We start from the raw sequence: 19,133 nt of genomic DNA, 5'->3' as shown, positions 1-19,133 counted from the left end.
CACATAGAGGGCAGGTACTTTGAGTTGCCATATTCCGTCTCTAAAGAACGTTCGTAGTTGGTACGGAATGACGTGCTAGACCCCACAGAAAAATTCTCACCTTTGATGGCACTTTCAGTTTCCATAGATTGCTCCATGCATCCTCTTCTCTGGAGTTAGACGATGCACCTCCTCTTCCTTCTAACCAAGCTTCTCTCTGTAACTTTGTTGTGACAAGTAATTTGTACGCCGAGCTTACCGTGAACTTACCCTTCCTGTCAGGATTCCAAGCCCAGAAGTCCTCAGTGTTGCGGGTGCACATCGGTATCTTCAAAATAGCCTCAGCATCAAACGGCGGAAAAACTGACCGTATTAGGGGTTCATTCCATGCCGCCGTAGCTGGGTGCAATAGGTCAGATACTCTCTCGGCGGTGTCTGAACCAGCGACGTGATCGGCCTCGGTGTTGTTTCTTTGGGTATCCAATTGTCCTCCCAAATATTAGTGGATCGTCCGTTCCCAATCCTTCTGATAACTCCTTGCTGCAACACATCCCGGCCCTCAAGGATAGCCCGCCAGATCTGTGATGGCCGAGACCCTAGCTCCGCCTCAAGGATTGTAGAGCTTGGGAAATACGATGCCTTCAAAATGTTTGCACTTAAAGTTTCTGGATTCTAAAGGATTCTCCACGCTTTCCTAGCAAGTAGTGCTAGATTGAATAGTTCAAGATCTCTGAAGCCTAAACCTCCCAAGAATTTTGGCCTGGTCATTACATCCCATGATACCCATGCTGGTTTGCGTTCGCCTTGTTTGCAGCCCCACCAAAACTTCCTGATGATAGTTTTTATATGATCACAAAGGCCTCTTGGCAATTTGAAACAAGACATTGAAAATACCGGAATAGCTTGTGCTACAGATTTTATAAGCACCTCCTTTTCTCCTGCCGACAAGCACTTGCTCATCCAACCCTTCACCTTATTCCAAACCCGATCACTCAAATATTTGAAAGTCCCCTTTTTGGAGTGCCCCACATCAGATGGCATACCCAGATATTTGTCATTAAGTGATTCATTGGGAACTTGCAAAAAACCCTTCACCGCATTTCGAACTATTTCTGAACATCCTCTACTGAAGAAGATCGATGACTTGTCCCTGTTAATTCTCTGTCCTGATGCCAAACAATATTTATCCAATAGATTTGAAACCGACTCCGCTCCGTTGATACTTGCCCTGAAAAACAGCAGGCTGTCATCCGCGAATAAAATGTGGTTCACTGGCGGAGTCGATGGTTCCACCTTAATGCCGCTGAGCTGGGATGACTCGTTCTGAGATTTTAATAGGCACGAAAGGCCCTCTGCTGCCAACAAGAAAAGATACGGTGAAATCAGATCTCCCTGTCGAATACCACGGGTAGGCTTAAACACCTCTGACTTAACCCCATTAAACATCACTGAAAAAGATACTGAACTTATTATGCTCATGATAATCGTTACCCACTGTGGAGCAAAACCCAGTTTCTCCATAATAGCACGCAGGTAAGTCCACTCCACCCTGTCATAAGCTTTCATCATATCTAGTTTTAATGCGCAATAGCTATTAGCTTTGGATTTGTTCCTCTTCATAAAGTGAAGGCATTCATAGGCTGAAATTATGTTATCCGTGATTAGCCTTCCAGGCACAAACGCAGATTGCTAGTCAAGCATGGGTACGATGGTGGTGGCACGGGAGAGCCTAGCGGCGGTGTTGTTGGGCTTGAGGTGGGCTTCTGGTCCTTATAGCCCTCGCAGGAGCAAGCGAACTTGCAGGAGTCGAACACCATGCGAGACTCTGGGATGGGCGCGGTGGCTGGGTTTGGTGCAGAAGCAGGCGTAGTCGACGAGGTACACGGGGCGCGGCCACGTCATCAAGTATAGAGTGGCCACGTCGGCCGAGAGAAATGCGACCAGGAAGACATGCACGAGCCAGAGGGCATGTAGCCTGGCGAGAAGGTCCAAGGGCTTGACGGGCACGTCTCCGTAGCCTTGCCGACGTGTATTTGACGAGGAGGGCCTGATGACCCACAAGTATAGAGGATCAATCATCGTCCTTTCGGTAAGTAAGAGTATCAAACCCAACGAGGAACAAAAAGAATTGATAGGCGGTTTTCAGCAAGGATTTCACTTCAAATGTTGTAAGATGGTTTTGATAGATAGTTTGATAGCAAGATAATTTATAACAAGGTAACAAGTAACAAGGTAGCAAGATACAGAAAGTGGCCCAATCCTTAATTGTGCTAAGAACAAGCTAGTGATATTTCTTATAGTGATTAAAACGCTCTTAAGGACACACGGGAATAGCACCAAGTTACATTCACCATGATTCATTGACTTAGATTCATTGCATTGATAAGTGTTATGTGGGTGGACCGGAGCTAAGATATTGTCCTAACTTGAACATATACCTACTTATAAGTATACTCTCTATGCAAGCATCCACAGCTACAAGAGGTAATTAAGATAAATCTAACGATAACATTAAAGAGTTGGATCCAAAACAGCCCCTTGCGGAATAATTCACAAATCAGGGTTTAGGTTTCTATCACTCCCGCAAACCATGATCCACAAACTAATTTCACAATGCACTCCCCAAGGACCAAAGATGGCGAATGTCATGTAGTCGACATTTACATGACACCACTAGAGGAAGAACAACACAGCATAATATCAAAACATTGAACGATCATCAACTTCACATGAGTAACAAGACTTCTCTCATGTCCTCAAGAACTAATGGAACTACTCACACCTCATCATATTGATCATGATCGGTGGTTACAAATATATGATTACCAATCTGAAAATAATAGTCTTCCACCAATTGAACCAACAAGCATCAACTACAAGATGTAATCAACACTACTAGCACCCCTAGGTACCAATCTAAGGTTTGATACAAAGATTGATCACAAGAGATGAACTAGAATTTGGAGATGAGATGGTGCTGATGAAGATGTTGACGGAGATAATGATCCTTATGATGAATGGAGTGTTGGTGGTGAAGTTACCCCGGCAGAATCGCCATTAGTACTAGTGGCGTGAAATAGCTGAAATAACCTATTACAATTGGTGAAGTTGGTATTTCAATCTATGAAATAGTTGAAATTACCAGTTTTGAAATCGTTTTTATTTTGGAATCTGTGAAATAATTTGATTTTGTGATTGTTCAAGCCGGACCTAACTTGGACATCCGGCTAAATTACCGCCAGCCCTCCTCATGCCCGCTCATAGCGCATTAGGTTTCCCATGAGTTGCACGTACAAGCAGAGTGACGCGGGTCTGGTTCGTCTTCTAAATTCTAATAGGTTATTGATCTTCAACCCCAAAATGACACAAGGCAAACTTATGATGTAATGTAACTGGTGTCGTTATCACATTCCACAAAGCATTTGACTTCGGGTCCACTCTCTCGGTGGTGTTGTAAACTTCAGGCTTCAGTTCTAGAGCCGGGCAATCGCGTCCTTTCTAAAAAAAATGTTAGGTCGTTGAAGCCAGCAATTTGACAAGTTGTCTCGTTGACTTTTTTTTTGCATAGTAATATGTGTCTCATTCATATCAAAAAGGTCAAAGTACAAATCACGTAAGGACCGACATGACAAAACTGAAAAGATAGCAAAACATCTCTAAGCTTGACACCAATTTCTGTCATTTACCTCCGACACCACCATAGCAGCCACCGAAGAAAAGATTGATGGATCACCTTCGCTCGTTGAAACCAGTGAAATAAGAAAAGAAAATACATATTACTCTGCGTTTATACTGCAGCTAAAACCAAAAGAATTACATATCTCCATTGCACTGTGTATCTAATTATCTACAGACACAGATAGCACACGCTGCCGGCGACTGAATGATAGTCAATCAAGAAACAAGGTGCAAAACGGATCCCGCCGCCTGCCCAAGGAGGTGCAGCGCGAAGATGGCGGACACCGGCACGCCGGCGAGCACCAGCGCGGCAACAGCAGCCGCGACGCCGGGCCTGGTATCTATGGCCAGCAACTGCAGAGCACCGGCGAGCGTGGACACATCAGAGACGTACGCCTGGTAGTAGCGCTTCTCCCAGGCCGCCCACCCCGACGGCGCCTCGTAGTTGGTCTCGGCCATCTGCGCCTCCCGGATCCTCCGCCGGAGCACCGCCATGCCCTCGTCCACCAGCGCGCCCCCGTAGTGGTCCCGCCGGAAGGCACCGCAGCACACCGTCGCCACCGCCCGCGGCCTCCTCCGTCGGAGCAGCGGACCGTGGCAGGGCGGCGACCCGTGCAGCTGGCGCCCAAGTCCCGGGGCTGCTGGCCGCATCGTCGACTGCAATAAGACGGCGGACGACATCGATTTCACCGAATCTGCTAACGAATAATCCGAGCGTGTGATCTCTTGATGCAAAATGGACGTATTAGGGCTCTGGTGTTGTCTTGTGCTTGAATCAAGCCCAATTAAGGGAAGGCATTGGAGGACAGGTAGGATGAGGTCTGCCGGGTGTCTAGCTGACCATCGTCGTCGACGTTGATGCGGTCGTGGTTGGTGATAACCCACAAGTGTAGGGAATCAGTTGTAGCCCTTCCGATAAATAAGTGTCAAACCCAATGAGGAGGCAAAGGTAGAATTAATACTCCCTCAAGTTCTATCGACCACCGATACAAATCTACGCACACTTAATGTTTTCTTTACCTAAAACAAAAAATAAAACTACTCTATAGGTGTAATAGAATAGGTTTGCAAGATAATAAACATGAAAATAAAAGTAAAGTGTTGCTTTAATAAAGAACAATAAAGTAAATATAGTGAGTGTGGAAAAATGGTGGTTCATACGTCTCCTTTGTATCTACTTTTTCAAATACTTTTGCCCTTATTTTGAACTGTAACTTGTATGATTTGAATGGAACTAACCCGGACTGACGTTGTTTTCAGCAGAATTACCATGGTGTTGTTTTATGTGCAGAAAACAAATATTCTCGGAATGACCTGAAACTCCACGGAACATCTTAGAAAAAACAATAAAAAATCCTCGCCAAAGATGAAGACCAGGGGGCCCACACCCTTCTCACGAGGGTGGGGGGCGCCCCCCCCTAGGGCGCGCCCCCTACCTCGTGGGCCCCCTGTTGCGTCTCCGACTCCAACTCCACCTCCATATATTGAGTTTCGATGAGAGAAAAATCAGAGAGAAGAAATCATCGCGTTTTACGATACGGAGCCGCCGCCAAGCCCTAAAACCTCTCGGGAGGGCTGATCTGGAGTCCGTTCGGGGCTCCGGAGAGGGGGATTCGTCGCCGTCGTCATCATCAACCATCCTCCATCACCAATTTCATGATGCTCACCGCCATGCGTGAGTAATTCCATCATAGGCTTGCTGGACGGTAATGGGTTGGATGAGATTTATCATGTAATCGAGTTTGTTTTGTTAGGGTTTGATCCCTAATATCCATTATGTTCTGAGATTGATGTTGCTATGACTTTGCTATGCTTAATGCTTGTCACTAGGGCCCGAGTGCCATAATTTCAGATCTGAACCTATTATGTTTTCATGAATATATGTGAGTTCTTGATCCTATCTTGCAAGTCTATAGTCACCTACTATGTGTTATGATCCGGCAACCCCGAAGTGACAATAATCGGGACCACTCCCGATGATGACCCTAGTTTGAGGAGTTCATGTATTCACTATGTGCTAATGCTTTATTCCGGTTCTCTATTAAGAGGAGGCCTTAATATCCCTTAGTTTCCAATAGGACCCCGCTACCACGGGAGGGTAGGACAAAAGATGTCATGCAAGTTCTTTTCCATAAGCACGTATGACTATTTACGGAATACATGTCTACATTACATTGATGAATTGGAGCTAGTTCTGTGTCACCCTATGTTATACTGTTACATGATGAACCGCATCCGGCATAATTATCCATCACTGATCCGGTGCCTACGAGTTTTCCATATACTGGTTCTCGCTTATTTACTTTCCCGCTGCTACTATTACAATCACTACAAAATACCAAAAACATTACTTTTGTTGTCTTTACTTTTGTTGCCACTACCACCACTATCATATTACCTTGCTACTAAACACTTTGCTGCAGATACTAAGTTTTCAGGTGTGGTTGAATTGACAACTCAGCTGCTAATACTTGAGAATATTCTTTGGCTCCCCTTGTGTCGAATCAATAAACTTGGGTTGAATACTCTACCCTCGAAAGCTGTTGTGATCCTCTATACTTGTGGGTTATCAAGACAATTTTCTGGCGCCGTTGCCGGGGAGCATAGCTCTATTCTTTGAGTCACTTGGGATTTATATCTGCTGGACACTATGAAGAACTTGAGAGATCCAAAACCAAGATCTATCCCTCAACTACGAGGGGAGGTAAGGAACTGCCATCTAGCTCTACACTTGATTCACTTTCTGTTATGAGTAATTTTGCGACACCTACATCTGCTTCTGCTATTCGTTCTGATGTGTCGCATGTTATTGATGATGCCACTTCTGCTATGCATGATACTTATGATGAAACTGCTTCTATGCCTGATACTACTGTGCCCCTTAGTGAATTTCTTGATGAACAAATTGCTAGGGCTAGAGAAAAAGAAATTATTGAATCTGAATACGATGATGATAGTGATGATGAAAATATGCCTGTTATTCATGAGGGCTATCTTTTTGATACGGAATCTTCTGCCGCTATTTTTGCTTGCAAAGATAGATATGAGCTTAAGAGATTATTAATTAAATGGAACAAAGAATCACTTAGAGATAAAATGAGACCCGACCCTGCTTTTGCTACTTCATCTATTTGTGTTCCTGATAAGGATTATGAATTCTCTGTTGATCCTGATATAATTACTTTAGTTGAATCTGGTCCGTTTTATGGCTATGAATCTGAAACTGTTGTGGCACGTCTTACTAAGTTAAATGATATAGCTGCCCTATTCACTAATGATGAGAGATCGCATTACTTTTATATACTCAAAATATTTCCGTTCTCATTAAAGGGTGATGCTAAGATATGGTTTAATTCTCTTGATTCTGGTTGTGTGTGTAGTCCCCAGGATATGATCTATTACTTCTCTGCTAAATATTTCCCTGCTCATAAGAAACAAGCTGCTTTGAGGGAAATATACAACTTCGTGCAAATTAAAGAAGAGAGTCTCCCACAAGCTTGGGGGAGGCTTCTCAAGTTACTTAATGCTTTGCCTGATCATCCTCTTAAGAAACCTGAAATACATGATATCTTTTATAATGGACTAACTGATGCTTCCAGAGATTACCTGGATAGTTGTGCTGGTTCTCTTTTCAGGGAAAGAACATCAGATGAAGCTTAAATTCTATTGAATAATATGTTGACAAATGAAAATAATTGGGCACCTCCTGAGCCATCTCCTGCTCCAATTACTGAGCCTATTCCTAAACCAACTCCGAAGAAGAGATGTGTTTTATTTCTCAGTTCCGAAGATATGCAAGAGGCAAAGAAATCTATGAAAGAAAAAGGTATTAAAGCTGAAGACGTTAAGAATTTACCTCCTATTGAAGAAATACATGGTCTTCATATACCGCCCGTTGAAGAAACTTATGGTCTCAATTCTTTATTTACTGAAGAACCTCCTGATCCCGATATCCCGACATAGGTAGTAAAGGTAAATTCTCTCTATAGATATGATAAAGCTGAAGTCCCTCCTACTAAAATTGCTAGTCAATGCTTGGATGAGTTTGATAACTTTATGTATAAGCAAGACGACTTCAATGCTTATTTTGGTAGACAATTAAAAGAAAATGCTTATATGATTAGACGCTTGGGTGATTATATGGCTAATATTAAAGGTGAACTTAAACTTGTTAGCAAACATGCTTCTATGGTTACCACTCAAGTAGAACAAGTACTTAAGGCTCAAAAAGAAGTACTTGATGAAATGAATAGTAAGAAAAATGATTATGCTGTTAGAGTGGCTACTAGAACTGGTAAAATGACTCAGGAACCTTTGTATCCTGAAGGCCACCGTAAGAGAATCGAGCAGGATTCTCAAAGAAATAATATTGATGTTCCTAGTTCTTCTAAAAAGAAGAAGAAGAAAAATGATAGAACTGTGCAAACTTCTAGTGAACCTATTGCTGAACCATCTGATAATCCAAATGATATTTCTATGTCTGATGCTGAAGCACAATCTGGTAATGAACATGAACCTAGTAAAAATATTAATGATGATGTTCATGATGATGCTCAACCTAGTAATGATAATGATGTAGAAATTGAACCTGTTGTTGATCTTGATAACCCACAATCAAAGAATCAATGTTATGATAAAAGATACTTTGTTTCTAGGAAACATGGTAAAGAAAGGGAACCTTGGGTTCAGAAACCCATGCCTTTTCATCCGAAACCATCCAAGAAAAAGGATGATGAGGATTTTGAGCGCTTTGCTGAAATGATTAGGCCTATCTTTTTTGCGTATGAGATTAACCGATGTGCTCAAAACAAATCCTTATGCTAAATATATGAAGGATATCATTACTAATAAAAGAAAAATACCGGAAGCTGAAATTTCCACCATGCTTGCTAATTACACTTTTAAGGGTGGAATACCAAAGAAACTTGGAGACCCCGGAGTACCTACTATACCTTGCTCCATTAAAAGAAATTATATTAAAACTGTTTTATGTGATCTTGGAGCCGGTGTTAGTGTTATGCCTCTCTCTTTATATCGTAGACTTGACTTGAACAAGCTGGCACCTACTGAAATATCTTTGCAAATGGCTGATAAATCAACTGCTATACCTGTCGGTATCTGTGAGGATGTGCCTGTTGTGGTTGCAAACGTTACTATTTTAACGGATTTTGTTATTCTTGATATTCCCGAGGATGATAGTATGTCTATTATTCTTGGAAGACCTTTTCTTAATACTGCAGGGGCTGTTATTGATTGCAACAAAGGCAATGTCACTTTTCATGTTAATGGTAATGAGCATACGGTACACTTTCCGAGGAAACAACCTCAAGTTCATAGTATCAACTCTATTGGAAAAATTCCATCGATTATATTTGGAGGTTTTGAATTTCCTCTTCCTACTGTCAAGAAGAAATATGATATTCTTATTATTGGGGATGTGCATATCCCCGTTGAGGTAACTTAGTGTTATTCGAAATTTCTCCGGTTTCATGATTATCGGAATGAGTTTGTTAACAAGACTTGATCAACCTTGTTAGTGGATTCTTTTTGATGAGCATGAGATGGATGAAACTAGAAGCACAACCTTCTGTACCCCACTTTTACTTTCTATTATTTATATTAAATAAAGTAAAATAGTATTTTCTGTCTGTTTCCCGACTTATCTGTGCAATATAAAAATATCCCGAAAATAAAAGTCCTCAGAATGCCATGCCAATTTAATATAATTTTTTCGGGAATATTTGAGGATTTACTGTGCAAAAATTACCGCGGGAGGAGCTGCCACCTGGCCACGAGGGTGGTGGGCGCCCCCCTATAGGGCGCGCCCCCTGCCTCGTGGGCCCATGGTGGCCCTCCTCCACTTATCCCAGCACTCATCTTCTTCCTCTATCTCACACAAACCCGAAAAACCAACTCAAGCATGAGTTCCAGCCACTTTTGCTGCGATTTTCGATCTCCTTGCTCAAAGCACCACTCGCGAAACTGCTTGGGGAGATTGTTCCTTGGTATGTGACTCCTCCATTGGTCCAATTACTTTTTGTTCTAGTGCTTTATTCTTTGCAAATTTGTGCTGCATAGGTGACCATGTTCTTGAGCTTGCATGTCAAATTTATATGGTTCCAAGTAGTTCTAATGCATATAGGCTCTAGGCACTTGTAGGAGTAGTTACTATCAATATTATTGAAGTTGGTTCACTTTTATTTTGAAGTTACTAAAAATTTCAGAATTTTTCAAAAAATGATGAGGAGATTATTGAGGGGCTCATCGAGCCAAAGCTCGAAGGAGAAGACACCGAAGCCTAAGTATAATTTGCCACGCACCACGGATATTCGGGCGTGTGAATGGCCTTCTGATGATTTCTTGAGAGCAGTCGGTATCTATGAAGATTTTCATGAATTGGCTCACAATGCAGGCCTCACCGCTTTCCTCCACGACCAATGCGATCAGTATCTCTTACTCACAAATACCTTTGTGCAAAACTTTCATTTTCATTCTAGGAACTCACCACCTACGGTGGAGTTTCATTTATATGATGAGCATAAGGAGATGTCACTTTATGATTTCTGTCGGATTTGTTTAGTCCCTTTTGCGGGCAAGACATAAGAACCACATCATGGTGATGTGGCTGGGTTTATTGATAATATCACTATAGGAGAAACCAGGAAGGTTTCCGACGCACGAATCACTAGCATACATTTCCCTGTTTTGCGTTACTTTGCATTATTTGCTAGTCGATGTTTAATTGGACGCGGAAATTCTGGAAACCTTAGTATCCCTGATTTAATTATTCTGCTCCAAGGTTTATACAGTGATAACACTTTTAGTTTGGGCGGTATTATTGCTAGACGGTTAAATATGAACCATACTAAGGGCCCCATCTTTGGAGGCATCTATGCCACACGCCTAGCCGCACATTTTAACATACCTATTAGGCATGCTGAGAAGGAAGAAAAGGTGCTGCCCCGTGTTTATCTAGATCATAAAAGTATGGTGGCACATGATTTTATTATTAAAAATAGGGCAGGGGAGCTTAAATATCAATTGTTCTTTAATAAACATCATCCTGAGACTATTATCTTGCCCGCTCCTTCTTTGTTTGATTTGACTGCAGGCACATACCTTGTTCCGTTGACGGCTATTCACGCCTACCGGAACCCTGCACCAGTCGAGGAAACAGAACAGGAACCACAAGATGAGCCTCCACGACAATCTGTTTATTCTTGGGATCCAGAGATGACTGTCAGCCAGTGGCAGTCAGAGTCTTCTTCTTCATCACAGTACGACCCCAACAACTATTATTATGGATATCCGCCAGGCCAGCCGTGGCCATAGACCAACTTAGGCCAAAAGCCTAAGCTTGGGGGAGTACGTATTTCTCACCGACATTACATTTATGCTCACACACACTCATTTCTAAATGTCAGTGCTCATACTTTTTCACTGTAATATCCATGCTAGTTTATTTTCCTTTTCCTGCTTTCTTCTTGTGTGTTTGTTAAACCTTAAGAAAAAACCAAAAAATTTAGTAGTAGTTTATTTTTCTGCTGTAGTAGTAATAATTAAAAAGAAAACCCAAAAATATTTCCCGTTCTTCTTTTGCTTGTTGGGAGCTTTCCCGTGTAAATAGTTTTATTTCTTTTCTTTTCTTTGGGGGTCAGTAGGAGAAGCCATAATTAAATTGTTGAAGTGGCTCTTATATGCATTATTGTTGATTTAACAGAGCCCATATTGCCTTGTCTTCTCCTGTTTATTGAATGCTTGCAGATTCCAGCTTAGTCAAATGCATGTGCACTCTTATTATTATTCACACCGTTCGGTCGTGCAAGTGAAAGGCAATTATGATGATATATGATGGACTGACTGAGATGAGAAAAGCTGGTATGAACTCGACCTCTTTTGTTTTTGTAAATATGATGAGTTCGTCGTTCTTGATTCAGCTTATTATGAATAAACATGTTTGCAATAACAATTAGAGATCAGAGTTGATTGTGCCATGCTTGATTAGCTATGAGCTATAATGATTTACCTTGTGTGCTAACATGCTATTGAGATGATTATGATGTGGTATGATGGGGTGGTATCCTCTTTTGAATGATTTAAATGACTTGACTTGACACATGTTCACGCATGTAGTTGAAACAAATCACATAGCCTTCACGATATTTATGTTCATGGTGGATTATATCCTACTCATGCTTGCATCCAATGTTTATTAATTTTAATGCATGTACATGGCTGTTGTCGCTCTCTAGTTGGTCGCTTCCCAGTCTTTTGCTAGCCTTCACTTGTACTAAGCGGGAATACTGCTTGTGCATCCAATCCCTTAAACCCCAAAGTTATTCCAGATGAGTCCACGATACCTTCCTATATGCGGTATCTACCTGCCGTTCCAAGTAAATTCGTATGTGCCAAAATCTAAACCTTCAAATAAACATTCTGTTTTGTATGCTCGAATAGCTCATGTATCAACAAAGGTTGTCCTTATCTTCCGTGTAGGCGGGTTATTCTCAAGAGGAGTGGACTCCGATCCTCACTCACGAGAAAATGGCTGGTCACCGGGATGCCCAGTCCCATGCTTTATGCAAACTAAATCAAAAAATTGCAAACAAAACTCCCCCTGGGACCTGATATATGTTGGAGGCACTCGTTGTTTCGAGCAAGCCATGGATTGATGTTTGTTGGAGGAGGGAGAGTATAAACTTTACCATTCTGTTTGGGAACCGCCTATAATGTGTTTAGCATGGAAGATATCGCCATCTCTTAGTTGTTACGTTGACAATGAAAATATACCGCTCAAAATACAATTTATCTCTATTTCAAAACCGAGCTCTGGCACCTCTACAAATCCCTGCTTCCCTCTGCGAAGGGCCTATCCATTTACTTTTATGTTGAGTCATCACCCTCTTATTAAAAAGCACTAGCTGGAGAGCACAGCCGTCATTTGCATTCATCATTGTTAATTTATATTGGGTATGACTATGATTGGATCTCTTTTACCATGAATTACAATGTCTAGTCAGTCCTTGATTTTTAAAGGTGCTCTGCATTTATGTTTTGTGGTCTCAGAAAGGGCTAGCGAGATACCATCTTGTTATATCATATTATGATTGTTTTGAGAAAGTGTTATCATCCGAGATTTATTATTATGACTTGCTAGTTGATTATGCTACTGATATGAGTAATGATGAGACCTGAGAATTATTACAAGTGTGGTTAGTTATGATCTATGCTGAAAACTTGAATGCTGGCTTGACATAGTTACAACAACAAGAGCAAACAGAGTTTGTAAAAGTTTTTCTTTCTTTCTTTCAGTTTGTCAACTGAATTGCTTGAGGACAAGCAAGGGTTTAAGCTTGGGGGAGTTGATACGTTTCCGTCGTATCTACTTTTCCAAACACTTTTGCCCTTGTTTTGGACTCTAACTTGTATGATTTGAATGGGACTAACCCGGACTGACGCTGTTTTCAGCAGAATTACCATGGTGTTGTTTTATGTGCAGAAAAAAAATATTCTCGGAATAACCTGAAACTCCATGGAACATCTTAGAAAAAAATAAAAAATCCTTGCCAAAGATGAAGCCCAGGGGGCCCACACCCTTCTCACGAGGATGGGGAGCGCCCCCCCTAGGGCGCGCCCTCCTACCTCGTGGGCCCCCTGTTGCGTCTCCGACTCCAACTCCACCTCCATATATTGAGTTTCGATGAGAAAAAAATCAGAGAGAAGAAATCATCGCGTTTTATGATACGGAGCCGCCGCCAAGCCCTAAAACCTCTCGGGAGGGCTGATCTGGAGTCCGTTCGGGGCTCCGGAGAGGGGGATTCGTCGCCGTCGTCATCATCAACCATCCTCCATCACCAATTTCATGATGCTCACCGCCGTGCGTGAGTAATTCCATCGTAGGCTTGCTGGACGGTGATGGGTTGGATGAGATTTATCATGTAATCGAGTTAGTTTTGTTAGGGTTTGATCCCTAGTATCCATTATGTTCTGAGATTGATGTTGCTATGACTTTGCTATGCTTAATGCTTGTCACTAGGGCCCGAGTGCCATGATTTCAGATCTGAACCTATTATGTTTTCATGAATATATGTGAGTTCTTGATCCTATCTTGCAAGTCTATAGTCACCTACTATGTGATGATCCAGCAACCCCGAAGTGACAATAATCGGGACCACTCCCGGTGATGACCCTAGTTTGAGGAGTTCATGTATTCACTATGCGCTAATGCTTTGTTCCGGTTCTCTATTAAGAGGAGGCCTTAATATCCCTTAGTTTTCAATAGGACCCCGCTACCACAGGAGGGTAGGACAAAAGATGTCATGCAAGTTCTTTTCCATAAGCACGTATGACTATTTACGGAATACATGCCTACATTACATTGATGAATTGGAGCTAGTTCTGTGTCACCCTATGTTATGACTGTTACATGATGAACCGCATCCGGTATAATTATCCATCACTGATCCTGTGCCTACGAGTTTTCCATATACTGGTTCTCGCTTATTTACTTTCCCGCTGCTACTGTTACAATCACTACAAAATACCAAAAACATTACTTTTGTTGTCTTTACTTTTGTTGCCGCTACCACCACTATCATATTACTTTGCTACTAAACACTTTGCTGCAGATACTAAGTTTCCAGGTGTGGTTGAATTGACAACTCAGCTGCTAATACTTGAGAATATTCTTTGGCTCCCCTTGTGTCGAATCAATAAATTTGGGTTGAATACTCTACCCTCGAAAGCTGTTGCGATCCCCTATACTTGTGGGTTATCAGTGGTAGGATGTGTGAAATTGTCCCTAGTCAATTGATAACTAGACCAGATTTGATGTACTTATGACTGGAACTATTTGCAAGCATCCGCAACTATTAACTTGTCCATTAAGGTAAACCCAAACATATCATTAAGATAAAATTGGCCCCCCTTCATCCTATATGCAACAAAAAACCAAATAGTGTGTAGGCTTCTATCACTCTCGCAACACATCATAAGCAAATTAATCACATATTGCAACACCCTATAATATAATACATATAGCATGCGTTCATATATATAATGGGCACCAAAGGACAACAACAAAATAAAACATGCAACTCAAGCCAATCATGATCACCAATCAATCCATACGACAAAAGTGATCTACTCAACCATAATACGATGACACAAATCATTGGGTACTAACTCATAGCACCAAAGACCATGTTCAAGTAGGGGATTACAGTGGGTCATGGGAGAGTCGACCGCTGATTATAGAGAGGCTATGGAGGTGTTGATGAAGACGGTGGTGTTGATGGAGATGGTTGTCATAATGATGGTTCCCCCGGCGTCACTCCGGCACCACCGAGAGAGAGGGGGAGAAGGGCCCTCTTCTTGCCCTTGCTTGTCTTCCCCCTAGATGGGAGAAGGGTCCCCACCTCTGGTCCTTGGCCTCCATAGTCCCCGAAGGGCGGGAGCCCCTCCGATATTGGATCTCTCCTCCTCTTTTTCTCTAGGTTTTCCTCTCTATTTCGATATTGTTTTCGGGTCGAACGCCGTTTCTTAAATAACTAGAGTTTCTTAACTCCGATTGGGATGAAATTTTAACACAAATTTTTCACTAAATTAGCTTCCTTGTGGCCGAAGGAGAGCTCCATCCGACTTACGGATCCCCCACAAGCCCTGATGGCGTGACTTATGTCGCTTGAAACTGTGTCGGTATTTCCCCAAAGAGGAAGGGATGATGCAGTACAGCTATGGTACGTATTTCCCTCAGTTATGAAACCAATGTATCGGTCCAATAGGAGAACCAAGCAACACTATGTAAACGTTACCTGCACACAAAGAACAAATACTTTCAACCCGACGCGTAAGAGGGGTTGCCAATCCCTCCTCGGGTAAAAGATAGATTGCTTTGTATGATTTTGCATAAATAGATCTCACAAAAACACAAAATAAAATAAGTAAGTAAAAAATGCAGCAAGGTATTTTTGGGTTTTTGGAATAATAGATCTGAAAATACAAGTGGCAAATAATAGATCGGAAAGAAAATATGATAAAGATTAGACCGGGAGGCCGTAGATTTCACTAGTGGCTTCTCTCAAGAAATAGCACACAGTGGGTAAACAAATTAATGTTGGGCAATTGATAGAAGATCGAATAATTATGATGATATCCAAGGCAATGATCAATATATAGGCATCACGTCCAAGATTCGTAGACCAACTCCTGCCTGCATCTACTACTATTACTCCACACGTCGACCGCTATCCAGCATGCATCTAGTGTATTAAGTTCATGGAGAAATAGAGTAATGCAATAAGAACGATGACATGATGTAGATGAGATCTATTCATGTAGGAATAGCCCCCATCTGGTTATCCTTAATAGCAGCGATACATGTGTGTCTTGCTACCCCTTCTGTCACTGGGAAAGAACACTGCACAATCGAACCCATCATAAAGCACCTCTTCCCATGGCAAGAAAAATCGATCTAGTTTGCCTAACTAAACCAAATATTCAAAGAAGAAATATGAGGCTATAAATAATCATGCATATAAGAGATCAAAGAAGACTCAAATAATATTCATGGATATAGATCTGATCATAAACTCAAAGTTCATCGGATCCCAACAAACACACCGCAAAAAGAGTTACATCAAATAGATCTCCAAGAGACCATTGTATTGAGGATCAAAAGAGAGAGAGGAAGCCATCTAGCTACTGCCTACGGACCCTTAGGTATATGGTGAACTACTCACGCATCATTGGAGAGGCACCAATGAGGATGATGAACCCCTCTGTGATGGTGTTAGATTGGATCTCGTGGTTCTGGAACTTGCGGGGGCTGGAATTGTGTTTCATCGACTCCCCTAGGGTTTCTGGAATATTTTGGAATTTATAGGGCGAAGAGGCGATGCAGGTGCATCCGTGGGGGCACAACCCCCTGGGCGTGCCTAGGCTCCTGGGCATGCCCTGGTGGGTTGTGCTCCTGATACGTCTCCAACGTATCTATAATTTTTGATTGTTCCATGCTATTATATTATCAACCTTGGATGTTTTATATGCATTTATATGCTATTTCATATGATTTTTGGGACTAACCTATTAACCTAGAGCCTAGTGCCAGTTTATGTTTTTCCTTGTTTTTGAGTATCGCAGAAAAGGAAAATCAAACGAAGTCCAATTGACCTGAAATTTCACGGAGATCATTTTTGGACCAGGAGAAGCCCACGGAGTACCGGAGATGTGCCAGAAGAGTCCCGAGGCCACCACGAGGGTGGGGGCGCGCCCCCCTACCTCGTGGCCTCCTCGGGGACCCCCCTGACTTGTTCCCGACTCCAACACCTCTTATATAACCCCAAACTTCCAGAAAGAAACCTAGATCGGGAGTTCCGCCGCCAGAAGCCTCCGTAGCCACCAAAAACTAATCTAGACCCGTTTCGGCACCCTACCGGAGGGGGGAATCCCTCTCCAGTGGCCATCTTCATCATCTCGGCGCTCTCCATGACGAGTAGGGAGTAGTTCACCCTCGGGGCTGAGGGTATGTACCAGTAGCTATGTGTTTGATCTCTCTCTCTCTCTCTCTCTCTCTCTCTCTCTCGTGTTCTTGATTCGGCACGATCTTGATGTATCGCGAGCTTTGCTATTATAGTTGGATCTTATGATGTTTCTCCCCCTCTACTCTCTTGTAATGGATTGAGTTTTCCCTTTGAAGTTATCTTATCGGATTGAGTCTTTAAGGATTTGAGAACACTTGATGTATGTCTTGCATGTGCTTATCTGTGGTGACAATGGGATATCACGTGATCCACTTGATGTATGTTTTGGTGATCAACTTGCGAGTTCCGTGATCTCGTGAACTTATGCATAGGGGTTGGCACACGTTTTTGTCTTGACTCTCTGGTAGAAACTTTGGGGCACTCTTTGAAGTTCTTTGTGTTGGTTGAATAGATGAATCTGAGATTGTTTGATGCATATCGTATAGTCATACCCACGGATACTTGAGGTGACATTGGAGTATCTAGGTGACATTAGGGTTTTGGTTGATTTGTGTCTTAAGGTGTTATTCTAGTACGAACTCTAGGATAGATTGAAAGCAAAGAATAGCTTCGTGTTATTTTACTACGGACTCTTGAATAGATCGATCAGAAAGAATAGCTTTGAGGTGGTTTCGTACCCTACAATAATCTCTTTGTTTGTTCTCCGCTATTAGTGACTTTGGAGTGACTCTTTGTTGCATGTTGAGCGATAGTTATATGATCCAATGACGTTATTATTGTTGAGAGAACTTGCACTAGTGAAAGTATGAACCCTAGGCCTTATTTCAACGCATTGCATTACCGTTTGTGCTCACTTTTATCATTAGTTACCTTGCTGTTTTTATACTCCCTCCGTCCAGAAATACTTGTCATCAAAATGGATAAAAGGAAATGTATCTAGACGTATTTTAGTTTTAGATACATCTCTTTTTATCCATTTTGATGACAAGTATTTTCGGACGGAGGGAGTATTTTCAGATTACAAAAACCTTTATCTACCATCCATATTGCACTTGTATCACCATCTCTTCGCCGAACTAGTGCACCTATACAATTTACCATTGTATTGGGTGTGTTGGGGACACAAGAGACTCTTTGTTATTTGGTTGCAGGGTTGTTTGAGAGAGACCATCTTCATCCTACGCCTTCCGCAGATTGATAAACCTTAGGTCATCCACTTGAGGGAAATTTTCTACTGTCCTACAAACCTCTGCACTTGGAGGCCCAACAATGTCTACGAGAAGAAGGTTGTGTAGTGGACATCAGCTCCCCACGGGCCTCCCCTCTAGTACTTCTTTGGCCCACTGGGTCTCTTCTGGTCCAAAAAAATCTCCAAAAAGTTTTGCTGCATTTGGACTCTGTCTGGTACTGATATTCTATGAAGTAAAAAAACAAGGAAAAAATTGCAACTGGCACTGGTCGCTATGTCAATAGGTTAGTCCCAAAAAATGATATAAAGTTGCTATAAAATGATTGTTGTAAAACATACAAGAATGACGCTTACCAATATTACCTATCCTTTGACATTCATCACAAGATAAAACAAACTTACGGGCATCCTTGAAGAGAGTAGGCCAATAAAAACCAGATTGCAATACCTTGTGAGCAGTTCTATCTCCCGCATGATGTCCTCCATAAGCTTCGGAGTGACATTTCCGTAGGGTTTGTTCCTGTTCATGCTCAGGTACACAACATCTAATAATACCATCTACGCCTTTATAAAGATGTGGGTCATCCCAAAAGTAATGTCTTAAATTATAGAAGATTTTTTTCCTTTTGTTGGTAAGTGAAACTTGGTGGTATGTATTTAGCAACAATGTAATTAGTATAGTCAGCATACCAAGGAGTATTATGAAAAACATTTATTGCATCTAGTTGTTCATCAGGGAAGTTATCATCAATAGGTAGTGGGTCATCAAGAATATTTTCTAACCTAGACAAGTTATCAGCTACTAG

The 19,133-nt window shown here is 41.9% G+C and overlaps 1 protein-coding gene across 1 annotated transcript; it reads right to left on the bottom strand.

The window, feature by feature from the left end:
• Positions 1–3,728: 3,728 nt before the first annotated feature.
• Positions 3,729–4,338, bottom strand: LOC119271726. Its single transcript, XM_037553438.1, has one exon. It carries the CDS (start codon positions 4,336–4,338, stop codon positions 3,874–3,876), a length of 465 nt encoding a protein of 154 aa, XP_037409335.1. The 3' UTR covers positions 3,729–3,873.
• Between the last annotated feature and the right edge of the window lie 14,795 nt (positions 4,339–19,133).

The sequence above is a fragment of the Triticum dicoccoides genome, chromosome 3A (assembly GCF_002162155.2).
Source record: "Triticum dicoccoides isolate Atlit2015 ecotype Zavitan chromosome 3A, WEW_v2.0, whole genome shotgun sequence".
In the NCBI taxonomy this organism is placed as follows: Eukaryota; Viridiplantae; Streptophyta; class Magnoliopsida; order Poales; family Poaceae; genus Triticum; species Triticum dicoccoides.
Note: the sequence above shows the minus strand (reverse complement) of the source record. Positions and strands in the feature narration are given on the sequence as shown.

Excerpts from the sequence above, each read along its gene's own strand:
- LOC119271726 (XM_037553438.1), bottom strand. The coding sequence starts at position 4,338 with ATGTCGTCCGCCGTCTTATTGCAGTCGACGATGCGGCCAGCAGCCCCG.